The sequence below is a fragment of the Micromys minutus genome, assembly GCF_963924665.1.
Source record: "Micromys minutus genome assembly, chromosome: 7".
Lineage (NCBI taxonomy): Eukaryota > Metazoa > Chordata > Mammalia > Rodentia > Muridae > Micromys > Micromys minutus.
In genome coordinates this window covers 3,117,774-3,134,889 of record NC_137976.1, presented here as the reverse complement: position 1 = coordinate 3,134,889, position 17,116 = coordinate 3,117,774, and the positions used below count along the sequence as shown (strand labels likewise).

General features: G+C 43.0%; 1 protein-coding gene across 4 annotated transcripts in view; it reads left to right on the top strand.

Annotated features, from left to right (window-relative positions):
- The window catches only part of DYRK1A (dual specificity tyrosine phosphorylation regulated kinase 1A), a 111,494-nt gene extending 94,606 nt beyond the window's left edge, over window positions 1-16,888 (top strand). For 3 of the 4 annotated variants that reach the window (XM_080918853.1, XM_080918852.1, XM_080918851.1), the window contains 6 exons: window positions 623-909; window positions 2,665-2,811; window positions 4,997-5,137; window positions 11,137-11,443; window positions 12,425-12,549; window positions 15,847-16,888. In XM_080918853.1, the coding sequence (XP_080774979.1) occupies window positions 623-909; window positions 2,665-2,811; window positions 4,997-5,137; window positions 11,137-11,443; window positions 12,425-12,549; window positions 15,847-16,467 (1,628 nt within the window). In that variant the 3' untranslated portion in view covers window positions 16,468-16,888. The remainder of the gene's footprint in view (window positions 1-622; window positions 910-2,664; window positions 2,812-4,996; window positions 5,138-11,136; window positions 11,444-12,424; window positions 12,550-15,846) is intronic. The other variant, XM_080918854.1, reaches the window with a different exon arrangement.
- Window positions 16,889-17,116: the final 228 nt, after the last annotated feature.

Below are 17,116 nucleotides of genomic sequence, written 5' to 3'. Positions count from 1 at the left end.
TTTTCCAAAACTTTTAGTCTTTTCTCAATTCACTGGACATAATAAATAGGTTTATGGGTTTCCAAGAACAATCTTCAAGTCTGCATAATTTCCAGATACTTGTTACATTTTTCTAAAACACAAAAATATGCTGCTATATGTAAGTAGCAGTTAAACACATATTTATACACCAAAGCCAGTGGAGATACAGTGATGTCATAAATCAGTCTTAGAGGATGAGGTTTATGGGGCGGTACTTTGTTACCTTATGTGTTTTTGTTTATTTGTTGGTTTTTTGTTTTCTGACACAAGGGTTACTCTGTGTAGCCCTAGCTGTCCTAGAACTCTCTCTGTAGACCAGGCTGGCCTCAAACTCAGAGATCCATTTTCAGATAGTCTCTGAAGTGCTAGGACTAAAGGTGGGTGCCACTCGGGTTTCCCTTATGCATTCTTTGACAGACACTTCACTTTTACTTAGGAAGAGTGGTTTAGATCTTAATCAACTGTCAGGGGCTGGTCTCCAGACTACTTACTTTCCACTCTGCATTGGATGGTGAAGTGCTGGGGATGGAGAACCAAGTATATGCTAACTCTTGCCTTTCCAGTGTGTATAATGTAGGTGAAATCTTCTTTTCTCTTTCAGTGCATTTGAAACGCCACTTTATGTTTCGAAACCATCTCTGTTTAGTGTTTGAGATGCTGTCCTACAATCTCTATGACTTGTTAAGGAACACCAACTTCCGAGGGGTGTCTTTGAACCTAACACGGAAGTTTGCACAACAGATGTGCACAGCATTGCTTTTCCTTGCGACTCCAGAACTTAGTATCATTCACTGTGACTTAAAGCCTGAGAACATCCTCCTGTGTAACCCCAAGCGAAGTGCAATCAAGATTGTTGACTTTGGCAGCTCTTGTCAGTTGGGGCAGAGGGTAAGTATTACTTTAGGACTTGTGACTTAACAGTAGAATTAGGAGGAACAGTATAGCGATTTAAAATGTTGTGAATAATGTGTTTATAGTTTGGAGGCAATTAGAGGATGGTTATTTATCTTGAACATGTAGCATATGCCTCACATCCTGCTGATGTCTGTTAAAAATCCAGATATCAATACTTGAATTAGAGGATGATTCTTTAAGTGAGTATTTAAAATTATGTTTAATGCTAAAAATTTTTAAAGAATAAGAGATAAAAGAATTAAATATTAAGTGATTTTTTTTTTTTTAGCTCCCAACTAGAGTTTTTAATATAAAATTTGAGTAATTCTAACTTAAACTAGGATCTTGACTGTAAATGTTCCTTAAACACTGAGGAGTACCCACAAATGTGTTTTTGGTTGTCATGGAACTATGTAAAAGAGCACAGGTGGTCTACCTATTTGTTTTGATAAATAAGTTTTTAAGTCTTAACCTTACTGACGTTAGTGTTGACACAGATTCGATACATGAGAACTGGTTTCTTCACACTGTTATCTACTGAGATTTAATTTATCTGGTTCAGGGAAGCAGAATCTTCCTGCAGTAGTTAGTGGCATTATGACATCTGTACCATTGACATGCTGTACACGTAGACAGAAGCCATAGTTTTCTTCTTGAGTGGGATCAAGGATACTTCAGTTAATACTTTATTCATTTTTAATACCTTTTCTATTTACAGAAAGGTATTGATGATTTTAATTAACATTCTAATGTTACTATTTTTATATTGGCATTCACATTTTTTGCTTTCCAAGCTTGTGAAATTTCTTCCTTGTCCAACTTGTATCTAGGTTTTTAGTAGAGCAAGCTGATTTACAGTGAAGGTGTGTAGTCAGTTCAGTTAGAAGACTTAGCTTTTGTCAATTCTGCAAATTATCTTCTAATAGCCACATATCTATCTATATATATATATATAGATATATATATATATTATATATAAGTATATAATAGTTATATAATTGTGGAGATAATTTTTAAATTGGATTAGAAGGCAAAATGTGCAGTTTCAGATGCTGCTGAAAAGCCTAGAGTTGATTCCAGTTACATGACTGGGCACGTTGCATGTGGAGACACATGCCCACTGTGACACTGCTTGCAGTAGATTTTTCGGCTAGCAATTTTTTCCATCAATTTAAACCAAATCATAAGTTCAGTCCTAATATCAAACACTATTACCTCTGTCTAGACAAACTGAGATAATCCTTTTCAGCCATTAAGTTTGTGAACTGTTTCCGAGATCCATAGACGTGTTGTACTGGTTCAGAGTCAGAAGGCGGCGGGAAGAGAAGTGTACACATGGGAGAGGGTCCTCGGATTTATTTGGTTTAAAACCAGTTTGGCCAAAAAAGTAGTCAGCTAGGCGACTCCCTTCACCTAGAAACTCTGGAACATGGTGTAGTGAGCACCCTGAGTTTTAGACTGGAGTATTCGTGGTCTCAGTCTTTGCTAGGAAGTAACCCTAATCCTCACCCATGCTGTTCTCTACATATGAGACATGCCCAGAGCACGCAGGGTAGTGACTTGGTTCACTATTTCTCCTAACTGGACTACATGACAGGGTCTGATGTCTTTGAAATGTTTAGTTATTTGAACGTGTTGATGGTGTGGTATCGAACTTTTCTGTTGCTGTGAGTAGTTTTCTTAATCCAATATTGAATAAAACTATAAATAAGACATATCAAATTAATACTGCTTTGAAATATGTTTCAGATATACCAGTATATTCAGAGTCGCTTTTATCGGTCTCCAGAGGTGCTACTGGGAATGCCTTATGACCTTGCTATCGACATGTGGTCCCTTGGATGTATCTTGGTTGAAATGCACACTGGAGAGCCTCTGTTCAGTGGTGCCAATGAGGTACGTGAAGGGTTGACTCAAACTTGTGTTCTGTAGTGACAGTGTCGTCTCAAAGTTGTCCTCATAGGAAGGCATCTTCTTAAGAGCTTGATCGTTTGCATCTGAGATCAGCTGATCTTACTTTATATTCTTTTAATTTTTCTTCTTTATCAGTTAAGTAATGGTAGGATTAGAGTTTTGAACTAGTAATTAAGATAATTAATATGTTAATGAAGGAAAACAGTAAATTAGCCAGAAAGTGGCATTTTATGAACATTCTGCAGGTTTAGGTACAGTAACAGAAAGTGCAACTATGTGGGGAAGAGACGAGGCCCTGACCAAGGTGTGACCCTGGTTAAGACCTAGAGATGCTGCCGGCGCGGTGAACAGCACACGGCAGATGCTGCCTGAGTTGTTAGGAGATGCGCCAAGACTCTGGTGTTGTAGGTACAAAGACTGCACAACTGCAGACTTGTTTGTGTTCCTGAGAGATTCTGGAGGTGAGCACAGGGCTGGAAGAGTAAAGGGAACTAATCACCCTTGCTGGCAGCTTACGTTTAACTCCTGTTTAGTAGAACTCTGCTTTTCATGGAAAAGTTGATCATTGAGGATCTTAATCTAAATTTTGAGTTATAAATGAGAAAAAGAAAGGCCAAATGACTTCACTGTGGATGTTCTTATTTTTGCTAGGTTGAGATCTTGTCATGTTACCCAAGCTGGTCCTCAATTCTGGGACTCAGGTGGTTCTCAGACTCAGTCTTTCAAATAACTATCAGACACCATCTTCGGCTGCCATCCTTTTCTCTATATTTAATTTTAACTTCAGTTCATGAACCACTTGGAAGCAGCTTCCATATTTGATTTTATTTCAATTTAAGTAATTGTATCTTATAATTGATAACTTCCTTGGGATTAAACAGTATTAGGTTCATCTGAGAATCCAGTGGCATCCCAGTTTTCTCATTGTCTGACCCCAGAATCCTCTTTTGTGTTTGGCATTTTCTTCCCTCTGTTCAGGGAGGGTCTCTGCCCTGCCTCATTCCTTCCCCTGACTCACACCACCCGCCAGCCCTGCCTGGCCCTTACACTGTTCTTCCTATCTTGGTGCGCTGGCTCCCAGAGGGCACCGCGGACTGTGCTGTCAGTTCTCCCCGGAGCCTTTGTGCCACCTATGCAGCCTTCCCCAGCCCTTCTCCTCCATGCATGTAGACTCCGTTTTTGTGGTCTCTCTGCCCCCTTCAGGTCTTCATCTTTTCAATTCAACTAAGAATATTAAGGAATTGCATATGTGTAGGTAGAGAAATGGTCAAAAACTACTCCAGGCAAAATCTTTTCATTCTCAGAATTTATCTGTGAGACATCAAGAGTACAAGTATCTGAAATTGAGTTTTATTATACTTGAGATTAGTTGCGTCTTAATGTTGAAATACAGTGTTTTTATTTAGGCTAATTGAATCACAGTGTAACTGTTACTGGTGTCCAGCATTGTGGCAATTTCACCTTTCCTGAACATATTCTGGTCCTTTCCCTATGAAAGGATTTTCTAGACAGTACACTATAATAACTTTTTGTAGTATTTGTAATTATAAGAAACCTAGAAAAGATCTAAAGTGTGAGAGAATGTGCATAAATTATATGCATATATTAATTTTATATAAAAGATTTGAGCATCCATAGGGTGGGGGCCTGGGCTGGGCTGGGCTGGGCTGATCCTGCTCAGAACCAGTTCCTTGAGGAGGTTGACTATGTACTTAGCCTCTTCCTCTATGTACTCTGCTGTGTTCTGTCAGTAAGCATAGTTTCTAGCCGTATGGTAGTTGTGCTGTACGTGAGGGCTTAATTTTCACTTAAACTGTATAAGTTAGTAAGACAGTTTTATTGGTTAACTTCAAAACTGACGTTTAAATTTTTCTTCTGTTCTGTCTCAGTGTTTTCCATTGTATTTGAGGTCCCAGGGTACACTGTAAGTTTGTGCTCTTATTTGTTGATTATCTGCCTTCCCTTCTGTTGAGTGTGCATAATATGAGGGCAAAAATACTTTATATCTGTTGGTTTTAGTGTATCTTCAATGTCCACAGTGTGTCCAGTTTCAGCGTCCACAACAGAACCTTACACAGAGGATATGTGCACTGTAGGAAAGAATTGACAAGCAGAAGTGGATGAGTGTGCAGTTGGAATGATAGGTTTGGTTTTGTTTTTAATACAGGTGGATCAGATGAATAAGATAGTGGAGGTCTTGGGCATCCCACCTGCTCATATTCTTGACCAAGCACCGAAAGCAAGAAAGTTCTTTGAGAAGCTGCCTGATGGCACTTGGAGCTTAAAGAAGACCAAAGATGGAAAACGGGTAAAATGGGGGTATACTTGTTCTTTCTTGGAGGGGACTTCCTTTCACTTTTCTTCCTCTCCTCCTGCCTCCTTTTCTCATCAGAGCTGTTCGTTCATAGCTTCTTTGAGTTTTCTTGGTAGCTGTATTATAGTTAACAATTATAAGAAAGTATTTTGTTCAAAAGTTGACTATAGTTGAGCTGACTATGCACATGGGCCAGTTGTTTAATGGTCAGGGTTGTTTGGGTTTCACTAAAAATAAGCGGACTACTTACCATCTCCCTGTGTTTGGAGACAGCTGATGAAGCAGTCTACTTAATTTCAACACGGAATCACTAAGTCTCACGGCTTGTACATGGGAGTGAAGCCATGGCTGTGGACAGAAATTACAGTTGTAGTTAATTATTACGTTTTTTTAAGTAGAAGAGATAATTTTTAAGTTTAAGCAGTTCATGGTACTTTTTAAAGGATATCAGTCAATGATGGAGACTTATGACAGATTTCAGATTCCTTGCTCCGTGACCAAGGTCACAGTGGGCTTGCGTCTTCTAATGCAGGGATAGATTCAAGGACTATTTCTAGAGGCCCAATTGTATTAATTTATTAGAGTAAATGATACAAAATTTGCATCTTGATTTTATGTCTCTATAATTTGCCAGGCATCATCTGGTCTAGTTCGGGCTTTATAAGAAGTGTCTACAGATAGCATAATCGGAGTCGGCACATATATGTTACTGTAGGGTTGCATTTTCAGTATCTAGGAGTTTATTTTTCCTTTAGTTATTTTATCCTTCATTTTAGTGATGTACCACCGGGTGTCATTTCAGGGAACTGGGGTGTTGTTCCTTTGCTTTAATTCACATTTACTTAGTTGTATAGTCCTTTATGTATGTGTGTATATGAGCATGCCTGAAGAGACCACGGAGGAGCATCAGATATGCACATGTTAACTGTCGTGCTGGAAACCAAACTGGGTCTCTTGAAGAGCAGCCAGGGCTTTTAACCACCAAGCCATCTCTGTAACCCTACTTGCTTTGCTTTGATCTGTTTGTTTGTTTGTTTTTGTAATAGTCCTGTGTAGTCCAGGCTGGTTTCAAACTTGCCATGTAGCCGAGGTGCTAGGCAAGGGCTTCCAAGTGAATTACAACCCAGCTCACAGACTTACCCATAGTCATTACCTCCTTACACTTGTTTGTAACATCTTGTCTTCTACCTTGAGCTCCCTGGAATTGTAGGCCACACAGCTTCCAGTTCCTAATCACACCTGTGACCACAGTCCCCTGTACAAGCTCAGTACTGGAATGAGGCTTGCTGGCTTCTCCAGCTTTCTCCAAGTTTGGGCAGATAGTAGTCTGTTGGGATGGAAGGTATGCTACTGACACCCCAACTGTCTCTTTCACGCATGCACGTAGTTTATCAGTCACGGCCCATTTTCCTGTTGAGTGAAAGCTCAGTGGCAAATCCTGAGGTTTCCTCACCAGCGGTCCTGGCAGTCTGAGTGAGCACTGAGGGCGAAGCTGCTCCACGTCTCCTGTAGAAGAGTTGGCTTCCACGTTGTCTTCAAGTGGAAGCTGTCCCCCTTTGAAATGGACACTCATCTTGTTAGTTTCCACATGTCTGTCTTCTCAGAATGAGACCAGATAGAGCTATAATTTTATTGATTATTAGGGGCATTTCAGAAATTAGTAGGTCTTTTTCTTTTTATTTAAATCAGATCTTAACTATACTTACTATCCATTAATAAACTTTAAGTTCAGTAAGATTTCCTGTAGTTGACTTTAGTGACTGACCTATTTCTCTTTTAGGAAAACTAAAATTTGCAGGAAAAAACTGCAATCAGCTGATCAAACTGTATGGACAGAAATAAAAAAAATAGCAGATACTGTCATTGACCTTGTGGTTTATATTTTTAGAAGTCTTAACTTTTCATATTTCAGAAGCCCATTTTAAAATAATTTATTTATGTGGGTACACTGTAGCTGTCAGACACACCAGAAGAGGGCATCAGATCCCATTACAGATGGTTGTGAGCCACCATGTGGTTGCTGGGAATTGAACTCATGACCTCTAAAAGAGCAGTCAGTGTTCTTAACCACTGAGCCATCTCTCCAGCCTTCATATTCAAAGTTTTAATGAAATATGTATTAGTTTCTTCTTATTGTTGTGGTAAAAACACCATGATCAAAGAAAGCAGCTTATAAAAGGAAGGTTGGTTTGGGTTTAAGGTTCCTGAGGATAATGTCAGTAATGGCTGGGACAGTATGGCAGCAGGTGGCAGACAGTGGTGACTGGAGCGGAGAGAGACAGCGAGCACAAGCATGTGCAACTGGGAACGGTGTGAGGCTCCAATGGCTCCAATAATACACTTGGTCCAGCAAGGCCAGTCCTGCCAAATCTACCCAAACATTTCTACCACCTGACCAAGGACTCAAGCGTGTTCACTTTGCACCCACTACCTAACACAAGATAGATATTTCTACCAAGGTAGGCCTTCCTTTCTAACTCTGTTCTGTTTTTCTGGTTTCTCTTGCAAGTGGGTATGGTCACCAGCTGTACTTCTTACAAACTATAATCTCTGGCGTTAACCACGTTCAAGTAGTAATCTCTTCGCTGCAACAAAACAGCTGACAAAAGCTGCCTACGGAAGAGAAGGGATTCATGGTTTGCAGTTTGTAGGGGCAGTGTGCTTTGGTCAGGAAGGCTGCAGGACGTTCAGGAGGTGGCTGTTCCCTGTCCTAGCAGTCAGGAAACAGAGTAGCTGCTGCTGCCCAGCTCCTTTTTTTTTTTTTTTTCCTCCTTCTGGGACCCCAGCCTTGTGTGAGGTGCTGCCCACACTTGTTCCTCCCCACCAGCCAACTAGTGCAGGGTCCATGTGGTTGCTGTTACATATCACGCTTATTAATACAACAGCATTTGGGAGAATTCGTCTTGTTATGTATCCCAGGACTTGATTTACTTTACTGCTTCATGGTGTTTCATTGACTATACGGTAATTTATTATCTGTCAATGAACGTTTTTGTTCATATCTAATTGGGGACTAATTGATTAAGGCTAGAAAGAATACCACACGTCTCTTTTCTAGTGGCCTTATCTGAGAATTGCCAGGGCCCATGTGTGTTTGTCATTGTTGGAAAACAGTTAATGGATGTTTTTTCAGTTTTTCTGATGTTTTGAGAGGTGCCTTACTTAACTCTGGCTGCTGCTACTTGTTAGTACTTTTTCCTCTCCAGAAAAACATGGTCTCTGTGTGCCAGGAAAATTAGTAAGATATCATTAATAGTAGACAGTCAAACCTTTGGGACTTCCCCCCTTCCTCTTTTAATTCCCAAGTTTGTAAGGATTTGCTTTCACATTTTCTCCTAAGTAATAGTTCCTTGGATATTTTCCCCCTTAACTTTGTTGTGGCTCACCTTGAATTAATTTTTGAGCTTGCAGTAATGTGAAGGGGGCGGTGTTGGACATCGTTGACAGTTGCCTGTCTTGTCGATCTGATTTCATACTTTTCTGTTAAATGAATTCACCTTCTGTGTTTGCAAGTATGGACTCCTACTGCTGTCTGTAACCTAGCAGCCGTGTTAGGTCACACATTCTAGTCTTCTTTCTATGTAAAATTCCAGAACAACCTCTACTAGAGTGTCAATCCTGCTAGAAGTTGGCAGTGATACATAACTTGCCACAAGACTTTGTGATCCTCCACCCACACTTCTTGTTCTATAGTGATTTGTTTTTTTAGTAGACTTGGAATATTTATCCTAACCTGTGGTAAGGCACACTTGGTCCTGGCATTTCATGCAGTACTGAGCTAAAGGCTGGTCTGGTAAGAGTAGCGTCCTAAAGTGTTTCAGATGTACCTTATGATTTTATTTTCTTCCTTTAACAATTATCTTGAATCTTATTTCATTATTTCAAAATATTTGAGAATTTTCTATATATCTTAGTTTATCTCTAGCTAAATAGCACTATGTTTTCCAAATGTGATTTTATTCATTTAAAATGTAGAGTCTGGTTTTAAATTCTAGAATGGAATCTTGTCTTGTTGATTTTTTTTCCTGTGTATCTGGTAACAATGGTGCTTTGTTGTAGTGTTCTAGAGATGCGTCTGTTTGTCTGTGGCCCCTTGTTTCTGTCAACATTTGAGGGGAATTTTGACCTTCAGGGGTGTGCTAGTTACTTTTCTTATCACTAATGCCTGGCTGGAAGCAACTCAGTGGGTGTGGCTTCACTCACAGTCAGCTCGCAGTCCAGGAGCATTGCCTAGTTCACTGCCTGCCAGAGGGGAGGCTGCTTGCTCATGGGTCCTAACCAGGAAGTGTAGAGTTGCTTCTATCTTAGTCTCCTAAAGGTTTTCAGCCTCTCCGTACTGAACCAACAGCCAGGGCCAAGTATTCAATGTGTGGTCCCATCACTTTGAAACCATTACAAGCTGTAGTTATGTTGGGTTTATCTTTAGTTGTCAAGATTTTTAAAGCTTTGTTAGTAAATTTGTTGTGATTTCTGATGAGCTGACGCTTGTATTGTCATGAAATGTCCTATATGTGTGTTAGTGCCACAGCAGGTTAAAATCTGCCCTCCCTTTACAGTGTATATCTAGTTCATCCCAAGCAGTGGTTTGAGGTTTGTCTTCTGTTGGCTTATTGTTTAGTGTCTGCTTCTCTCTCTTGCCGAGTGTAGAGCTGCTGAGTGCTTTGGAGACTGGTTTTGGCAGCTGACTTCTCAGCTGTTTCACAATGTGCATCTTTATGTCAAGTTGCCCTTGGATACTGTTATGTCACCTGTATGTTGTAACTCCCTTCTAGCTCTTGAGTGCTTGCATGTAAACATCACTTCCACATGTGTTAGAATCCTCAGAACACATCGACTGTTTACCCTCAAGGAAAGGGAAGCACTATAGGCACACTGCATGCAGGGCCCTCACCACAACCCTGCATCTATGTCCCCCTGTGCCCAGCTCTGTCCCCTTTTCCAGTGTGTGGCTTGTGCTTATGACTGGAGCACCTGCTGCCTGAGGACGCTGCTAGTCGCAGTCTGTGTTTAAACTGTCTTCTAGAATCTAGAGTTCTAGATTAGCATGCCCCAGAAAGATGCACTGTGAGGAGAGTCAGTGCTTGTTCTTGGCACTGTTTATTTGTGATGTGGTCTTCCTTTCCTTCAGGGTCTGGCATGGTGGCCCATTTTCCCTTTACAAAGCTCTTCTAACCTGACAGTAGCTGTTTGGGGCTGGGGATGTGGTCAATGGAAGAATACTTGCTGAACATGTACAGCTGTGATTTGTCCCGCTTCCTGACTTCAAACAACAGCCACCAAAACTCTAGTAGTGCTGTCCTGACTTGGTGTACATAGAGAGGTGGAAGACGACATTGTTCCCACCTGTGGTTAAGCACTGATGAACCATTTTGTAAAAGAAAAGTAGTCAGCTTTTCACTCTGAGTAGGTTTGGGTGGACCAATCCCTTTATTTTGAGTGGCACGCACAGCTTTAATAAGCCACCTTTAGGAAGGCAGTGCAGCATGTTCTCTGTTGCAGGGCAAACCTGGCATTGTGGGCACCTTTTAATCCCAGTTGCAGCGCTTGGGAGGCAGAGGCAGGCAGGCCTCTGAGTTTGAAGCCAGCCTGGTCTATGTGTCTTAAGTTGCAAGTCAGCCACAACCCTGCAGGAAGACCCTGTCTCAAAACAGATTACATAGAGAGCAGCATCGGTCAGAATCGTAGTAATGGTTTTAGATTTGCAGATTTTATGTCATGCTCTATTGCTGTGTATTTGCTTGTTTCACAGTCTTGAACCTGGGTGAAGCTGTGCAGTGGGCTGGGCCAGCGTCTGCTGCTGAGCTTCACTGACCTTCAGAGCCTTTTTTTGTCTCACAGCTATTGGACTTCTTAAACGTGTGCATAAGTGTTTTCTGCAGAGTGGGTGGGGTCTAGCTGTCTCAGCAACCATCCTCACAAAGCCTTGTACATTTGGAGTAAATGATGTAAATGTTTCATCTCCTAGAGACAATTTTTGTTCTCTCTTCTAACAGGAATACAAACCACCAGGAACCCGTAAACTTCATAATATTCTTGGAGTAGAAACAGGAGGACCTGGCGGGCGGCGTGCTGGGGAATCGGGTCATACTGTAGCTGACTACTTGAAGTTCAAAGACCTCATTTTAAGGATGCTTGATTATGACCCCAAAACTCGGATTCAACCTTATTATGCCCTGCAGCACAGTTTCTTCAAGAAAACAGCGGATGAAGGTACAAACACGAGTAACAGCGTGTCGACCAGCCCTGCGATGGAGCAGTCTCAGTCTTCAGGCACCACCTCCAGTACATCCTCCAGCTCAGGTCTGCCGTGGCGCTTGTGCATGCTTTCTGTGTGCTGCCGGGGCGGGGTGGGGGCGGGGGAGCTGTCTTCTTTCTCTTCTTTGGTTTTTTTGAGCCAGTATTTCTCTATATAGCACTGACTATCTTGGACCTCCCTTTGTAGACCAGTGTGGCCTCGAACTCACAGAGATCCTCTTGCCTCTGCCTTCAGAGTGCTGGAATTTAAGGCGTGGACTCCCACTGCCCAGCTCCAGTGTGGGATTCTTTCAGAGTATTTGTTATAAACTAATTTTTTGAATTTTGTAAATGGGTAGCAAGGGATTATTTTACTTCAACCAGTTCTTAGTGTGTGTGTTTCTGAATTCAGTCCCCTGTACCACCATCTGTGTAGTTAGTAGCAGATTAACTGTTGATTGTGCATGTGATAACTGCCTGACAGAGACAAGGGCTTACAGCCAGAAATGTAAGCAGATTAAATGTAGTTGTTTCCCACGGCCTTGAGTTTTTACTTGATTGAGGAGAACCTGGCTGCATTAGCAGTTGATGTGGGAAGACATCTAAGACTCCAATAACTTTGTGGAATAGTTCAAGTTAATACCATAGCTTGAAAGTTGTGTGTGTCTGTATATGTGTGTGCAGTGCATGCACTTAAGTGTGCATATGTGCACATGTAAAGTGTGGGGGCTTGACACTGTGTCTTCTCACTGTCTTCCTTACTACCTGGAAATAGGAGTTCCACTGCACCAGAGGCCTGCTGCTGTATCCAGGCTGCCTGCAGTGAGCTCTTGGATTGACACCCCCTCCCCCAAGTCCTGGGGTTAAATGAGCCAGGTTTTTATGTCGATGCTGGACATCCACATACAGGTCCTAGCGCTTGCAGAGCCAGTGCTCTTACTGAGCACCCTTCCCCCCATGCTTTGAGTGGTAACGATGCAGTCTTCAAATACTGACTTGAGCAGTTAGCTTGAAACTTACGAGTTATTCCATGTCCTGATGTTAAAGGTGGATCCTCGGGAACGAGCAACAGTGGGAGAGCCCGGTCGGATCCAACGCACCAGCACCGGCACAGTGGCGGACACTTCACTGCTGCTGTCCAGGCCATGGACTGTGAGACACACAGTCCTCAGGTGAGAGTTCCCAGGCTCTTGCCATGGGCTGTCAAGGTGACCATGTCTGTGTCCTTTGTTCTAGCGGCATGTCATGTCCTCTCTGTTTAGGAAATAAAACTCCTCTCCTTGTTAGAAGTGAGAGCATGCATTGGGCGCACACACCACTGTTTTCCCAGACATCTCCTCCAGTTTTATTTTCTCATTTACCACAGCAGCTTCTGAATGTCAGCAGTTTGTTTTCCACTCTCGGGTAGAATCCTTGGGCGTCTTCCTGATTCTCCTGCTGTGTGCAGGTCTTCAGACAGGCGCTCTGCAGTAGCCGCAGGGCCCATGCACATGCTTTCTCACAGCTGGCCTGCCTCTGCCGTGTCTCCTCTTTCCTTCATGGGCTCTGAGTTTTTGATCTTTCTAGTATACAGCGAGTTTCCCTCTGGTTCTTTTCTCCTTTACACACTGCAGTTCCTAGAGTTTCACACTTGTTTTCAGCAGCCCTACAGCTCAGAGCACATAAGCTCGTGGCCCCAGTACAGTCCCTGTATTGATCACGATCCTCACGGACGGTCCAGAGGACTCTCACACTTACCTTTGTCGTTGCCTGGCAGTATTTCGAAGTGTTGACTTAATCCACATACACTGAATTACCTCTGGTTCCTTTGGTGGCACATGTCTTTGGTTCTCTACTTCTTTGCTCCTTCTCCCTTAGCTGTCTCTTCTTGGGGATGTTCATGTCCTCCATGCTTTGAGATGACCTTGCATACTTCCTGCTTGATCTCACCCCTTATTGCCAGTCACCACAGTCACCATTTTTAAAGCATTCCTTCCTGCCTAACTCCTGCCCCTGGGGTGTGAAGAGCTCACTGTAAATACATTCTGCAAGTCTGAGCAGTAGGTGGCTCTTTACTGTCACTGGTGTGTGGTGACAATGGCCCTAAACTCACTTATTTGCTGTCATAGGTTCAAGGCCAGAGAGTTAGTGCGGGCTCTGATTTTTATGCCTATATGGGCAGCCCGAAGGCTCTCTGTAGACCAGTGAACTTTGCTACTCCAGTCTGTTCTGTTCCTTGCTTTCCAGAGCCTTTGTCTCCCTCACACCTGTCACTAACGTGTAGAGCCTCCTGTGACAAGTGTCTCTGTGCTCGGCTCCTGCTCAGGCCGTTCTTCATCCTCTGCACTCATGCTCAGACTGAGACCTCTCACTGAGGGTGTGCCTCGCTGGCTCCCAGCTCTCCTCAGTCTTCCTGCGTTGGCTCAGTGCCACACTTCACTCTCAGTGAATTGTTGTGAGCCATCTTTTGTTCCTCTTCTTCATGTATGTATACTGCATACATACATACGTACTGCAAACATACATAGACGTTCCCAGAATAACACACCTATATTCCCACCTACCTTACAGTGCCTGTTGACTTCAGGTGGCTGTTGAACAGCCCAGCTGGCATTCCTGGCTCAGGATCATCATTCTCCTGCCTCACAGTAGTTGGAGTCATGGGCATGCTTCACTATGCCCAGCATATTTTTTTTCTTTTTGAGTTATGCTGAATATGTATGTATGTGGGTGCATGTGACCCTAGAATGCCTATGGATGGATGTCAGAGGACAACTTCTGGGGTTCATCTCTCCATGTCTACTGGGGTGAAGGGAAGATGGACAATTAAAGTCTCAGACTGTCAGGGTTGTTGGCAAATGCCTTTACCTGCTGAGCCATCTGGCTGGCCAGCTTTTCAGTAATTGATACAGTCATGTAGTAAGAAGAAAAAAGCACACCACAGAGGTTATGAGAAGCCCCCTTCTTCATGTCAGCTAGTGAAATACAAACTAGTATTTGTAACTTCTATGTCTTTGAAAAGATGTTCTTTATGGGAAATTAAATCTAATTACATATTATCAGATAACGTATATTAATCAGGTAGCATGCTGTCTGCTCATGTCTGTCAGAGAGCACTCGGTGCAGTTAGGTCTCAGTATTCTACCACGTGGACCTCTTCTCTCTGCCTAGGGTTATAGGTAAGCTGCAGGAGTTGGCCCTACCAGTGGCATCAGAGCCCTTCCATCGTTGTAGTGTGGTTACAGTATCAATTATTTCTTACCTGAGACACGTATGTTGGAACCATATGTGTTCCATTTCAGTTCTTTTAGATTTTGGTGTAGTTGTTCACCTTTTTCCAGTCAAGTATCTCTAGTCTTAAAATGTAACATGCTCTGATTTTAAAGCATTTTATAGTATATTAAGAATATATACTATGCTTGCTTTTGTTTTTTTTTTTTTTTTTTTTTTTTTTTTTGTTTTGTTTTTTTTTCATAAGCTTGCCGTTTTGTTTTTCCTACTGGATTTTCAGTAGTTTCATTTCCGTACAATTTTTATGGAATGTGTACTTCAATAGTTTATGCTAGGGACAGGCTTTACCTTTCCAGAGCTCACGGTGACACAGTATAAGCACTGAAACGCAGACCAAAGGCTGGGGTGTCCCTCTGAGGCAGGCATTGCTTGTATAGGGTTGGTAAAGTTCTGTGCTGGACCCAAGCATAGTCAGCCCAGCAGCCCAGACCTGTGACTGAGACATTGAGTGAAGTAAACGAAGCACACACTATCCAAATGAGGCACCTGTGAGAATGTGGGGAGTTTTCTTGCTCTGTGAGAGCAACAGTCAAGTAAGCGTTGAGGTTATTGGTATATCATTTGTGCCCCGTCTCTTACCAGCCTGTGACTCCCCATGGCAGGGTAACTCGCAGGCAAACGTAGTGAGACCTAGACAGGCTCATCCAGCCATGGTCCTGCTGGTGCTCCCGGGAGTACAGAGGAGGCTGGAGCATGTGGTGCATTTAGATGCAGTGACTGTGAAACAGGGATACAGAAAGGCGGTGAGGGTGGCACAGCACCAGCCTCTGCCACAGTCACTTAGCACAGCAGCAGCAACTGAATGAAGTGATTGTTAAAAAGATGTCCGAGCAGAGATGAGAAAGGAAAGCGTTCTCACCAGGAGGAAAACAGTGAGTGCTGAAGCCTCAGAGCATAGGAAGAAGACCTGGGCTGATTGGAGCTCACATGAGTAAGGACATGTTGGAGAGATAGCCATGGACGGTTGAATGATGGTGTCAGGGTTAGGATCACCGTATGTGCACTAGGATGCACTGAAGGATTTTGGACAGGAAGCATGTTGATTTAGAAGGATATTCTGCTCTTCTCAGTGGGTTGGAAAGGGGCAGGGATGGACACAGGGGTACCATGAGTGAGTGAACATTAGTGTTCTTGCTCCGGCATGGGTTAAGGTTGGAAACAGTGCTGATAGCTGATAACCTTTCGCAATGCTCCCACAGGTGCGTCAGCAGTTTCCAGCTCCTCTGGGCTGGTCAGGCACTGAAGCTCCTACACAAGTCACTGTTGAAACTCATCCTGTTCAAGAAACAACCTTTCATGTAGCCCCTCAGCAGAATGCATTGCATCATCACCATGGAAACAGTTCCCATCACCACCACCATCACCATCACCACCACCACCACCATGGACAGCAAGCCTTGGGTAACCGGACCAGGCCAAGGGTCTACAATTCTCCAACAAATAGCTCCTCTACCCAGGATTCTATGGAGGTTGGCCACAGTCACCACTCCATGACATCCCTGTCTTCCTCAACAACTTCTTCCTCGACATCTTCCTCCTCTACTGGTAACCAAGGCAATCAGGCCTATCAGAACCGCCCAGTGGCTGCTAACACCTTGGACTTTGGACAGAATGGAGCTATGGACGTTAATTTGACCGTCTACTCCAATCCCCGCCAAGAGACTGGCATAGCTGGACATCCAACATACCAGTTTTCCGCTAATACAGGTCCTGCACATTACATGACTGAAGGACATCTGACGATGAGGCAGGGGGCTGATAGAGAAGAGTCTCCCATGACAGGAGTTTGTGTGCAACAGAGTCCTGTAGCTAGCTCGTGACTACATTGACACTTGAGTTTGTTTCTTGTGTGTTTTTATAGAAGTGGTGTTTTTTTCCCAAAAACAAAAGTGCAAAGCTGCTTGAATCAGAAGGAGATTAACACACTGAACCGCTCACTGCAAGAGGGCAAAGCTGACTTTTTTTTTTAACTTGAAAAGATTGCAAAGGGACAATGAAGTTTTTAAGAGCCATGTCCACCCATCTTCACGGAGAGCTCAGAGTGTCCTCTTTCTGCCTCCCCCATTTAACTTCCATCTCCCGGTCACAGTGGGGTTTGTCTTTCTATCCAACAAAAGTTAATGTTCAGCTGTTGGTCTTGGTCATTTGCCAACTAATTTTAAAATAAAAAGGCACTGCACATCACTTGCATCAGGGCCCATGAGGGTGCTTTGGTTTTTGTTTTTTGTTTTTGTTTTTTTTTTTTCCATTTTTATTTTTTTCCTTTTTTCCATTTTGTTTTGTTTCATTTTGGGTTGGGGGTGGGGTGGGAAATTTGGGTTTTTATGTCCTGTACACACTTGGGCATGGAGATGCAGTACTATAAGGAAGAGGGCCCTCCAGCACACCCAAGCATCTTCAGTGTGTGAAGGGACGGTTGTGCTGACCTTTGTAGGGCACATTGAGCATGCTAAGTGGCGGGGATCAGGA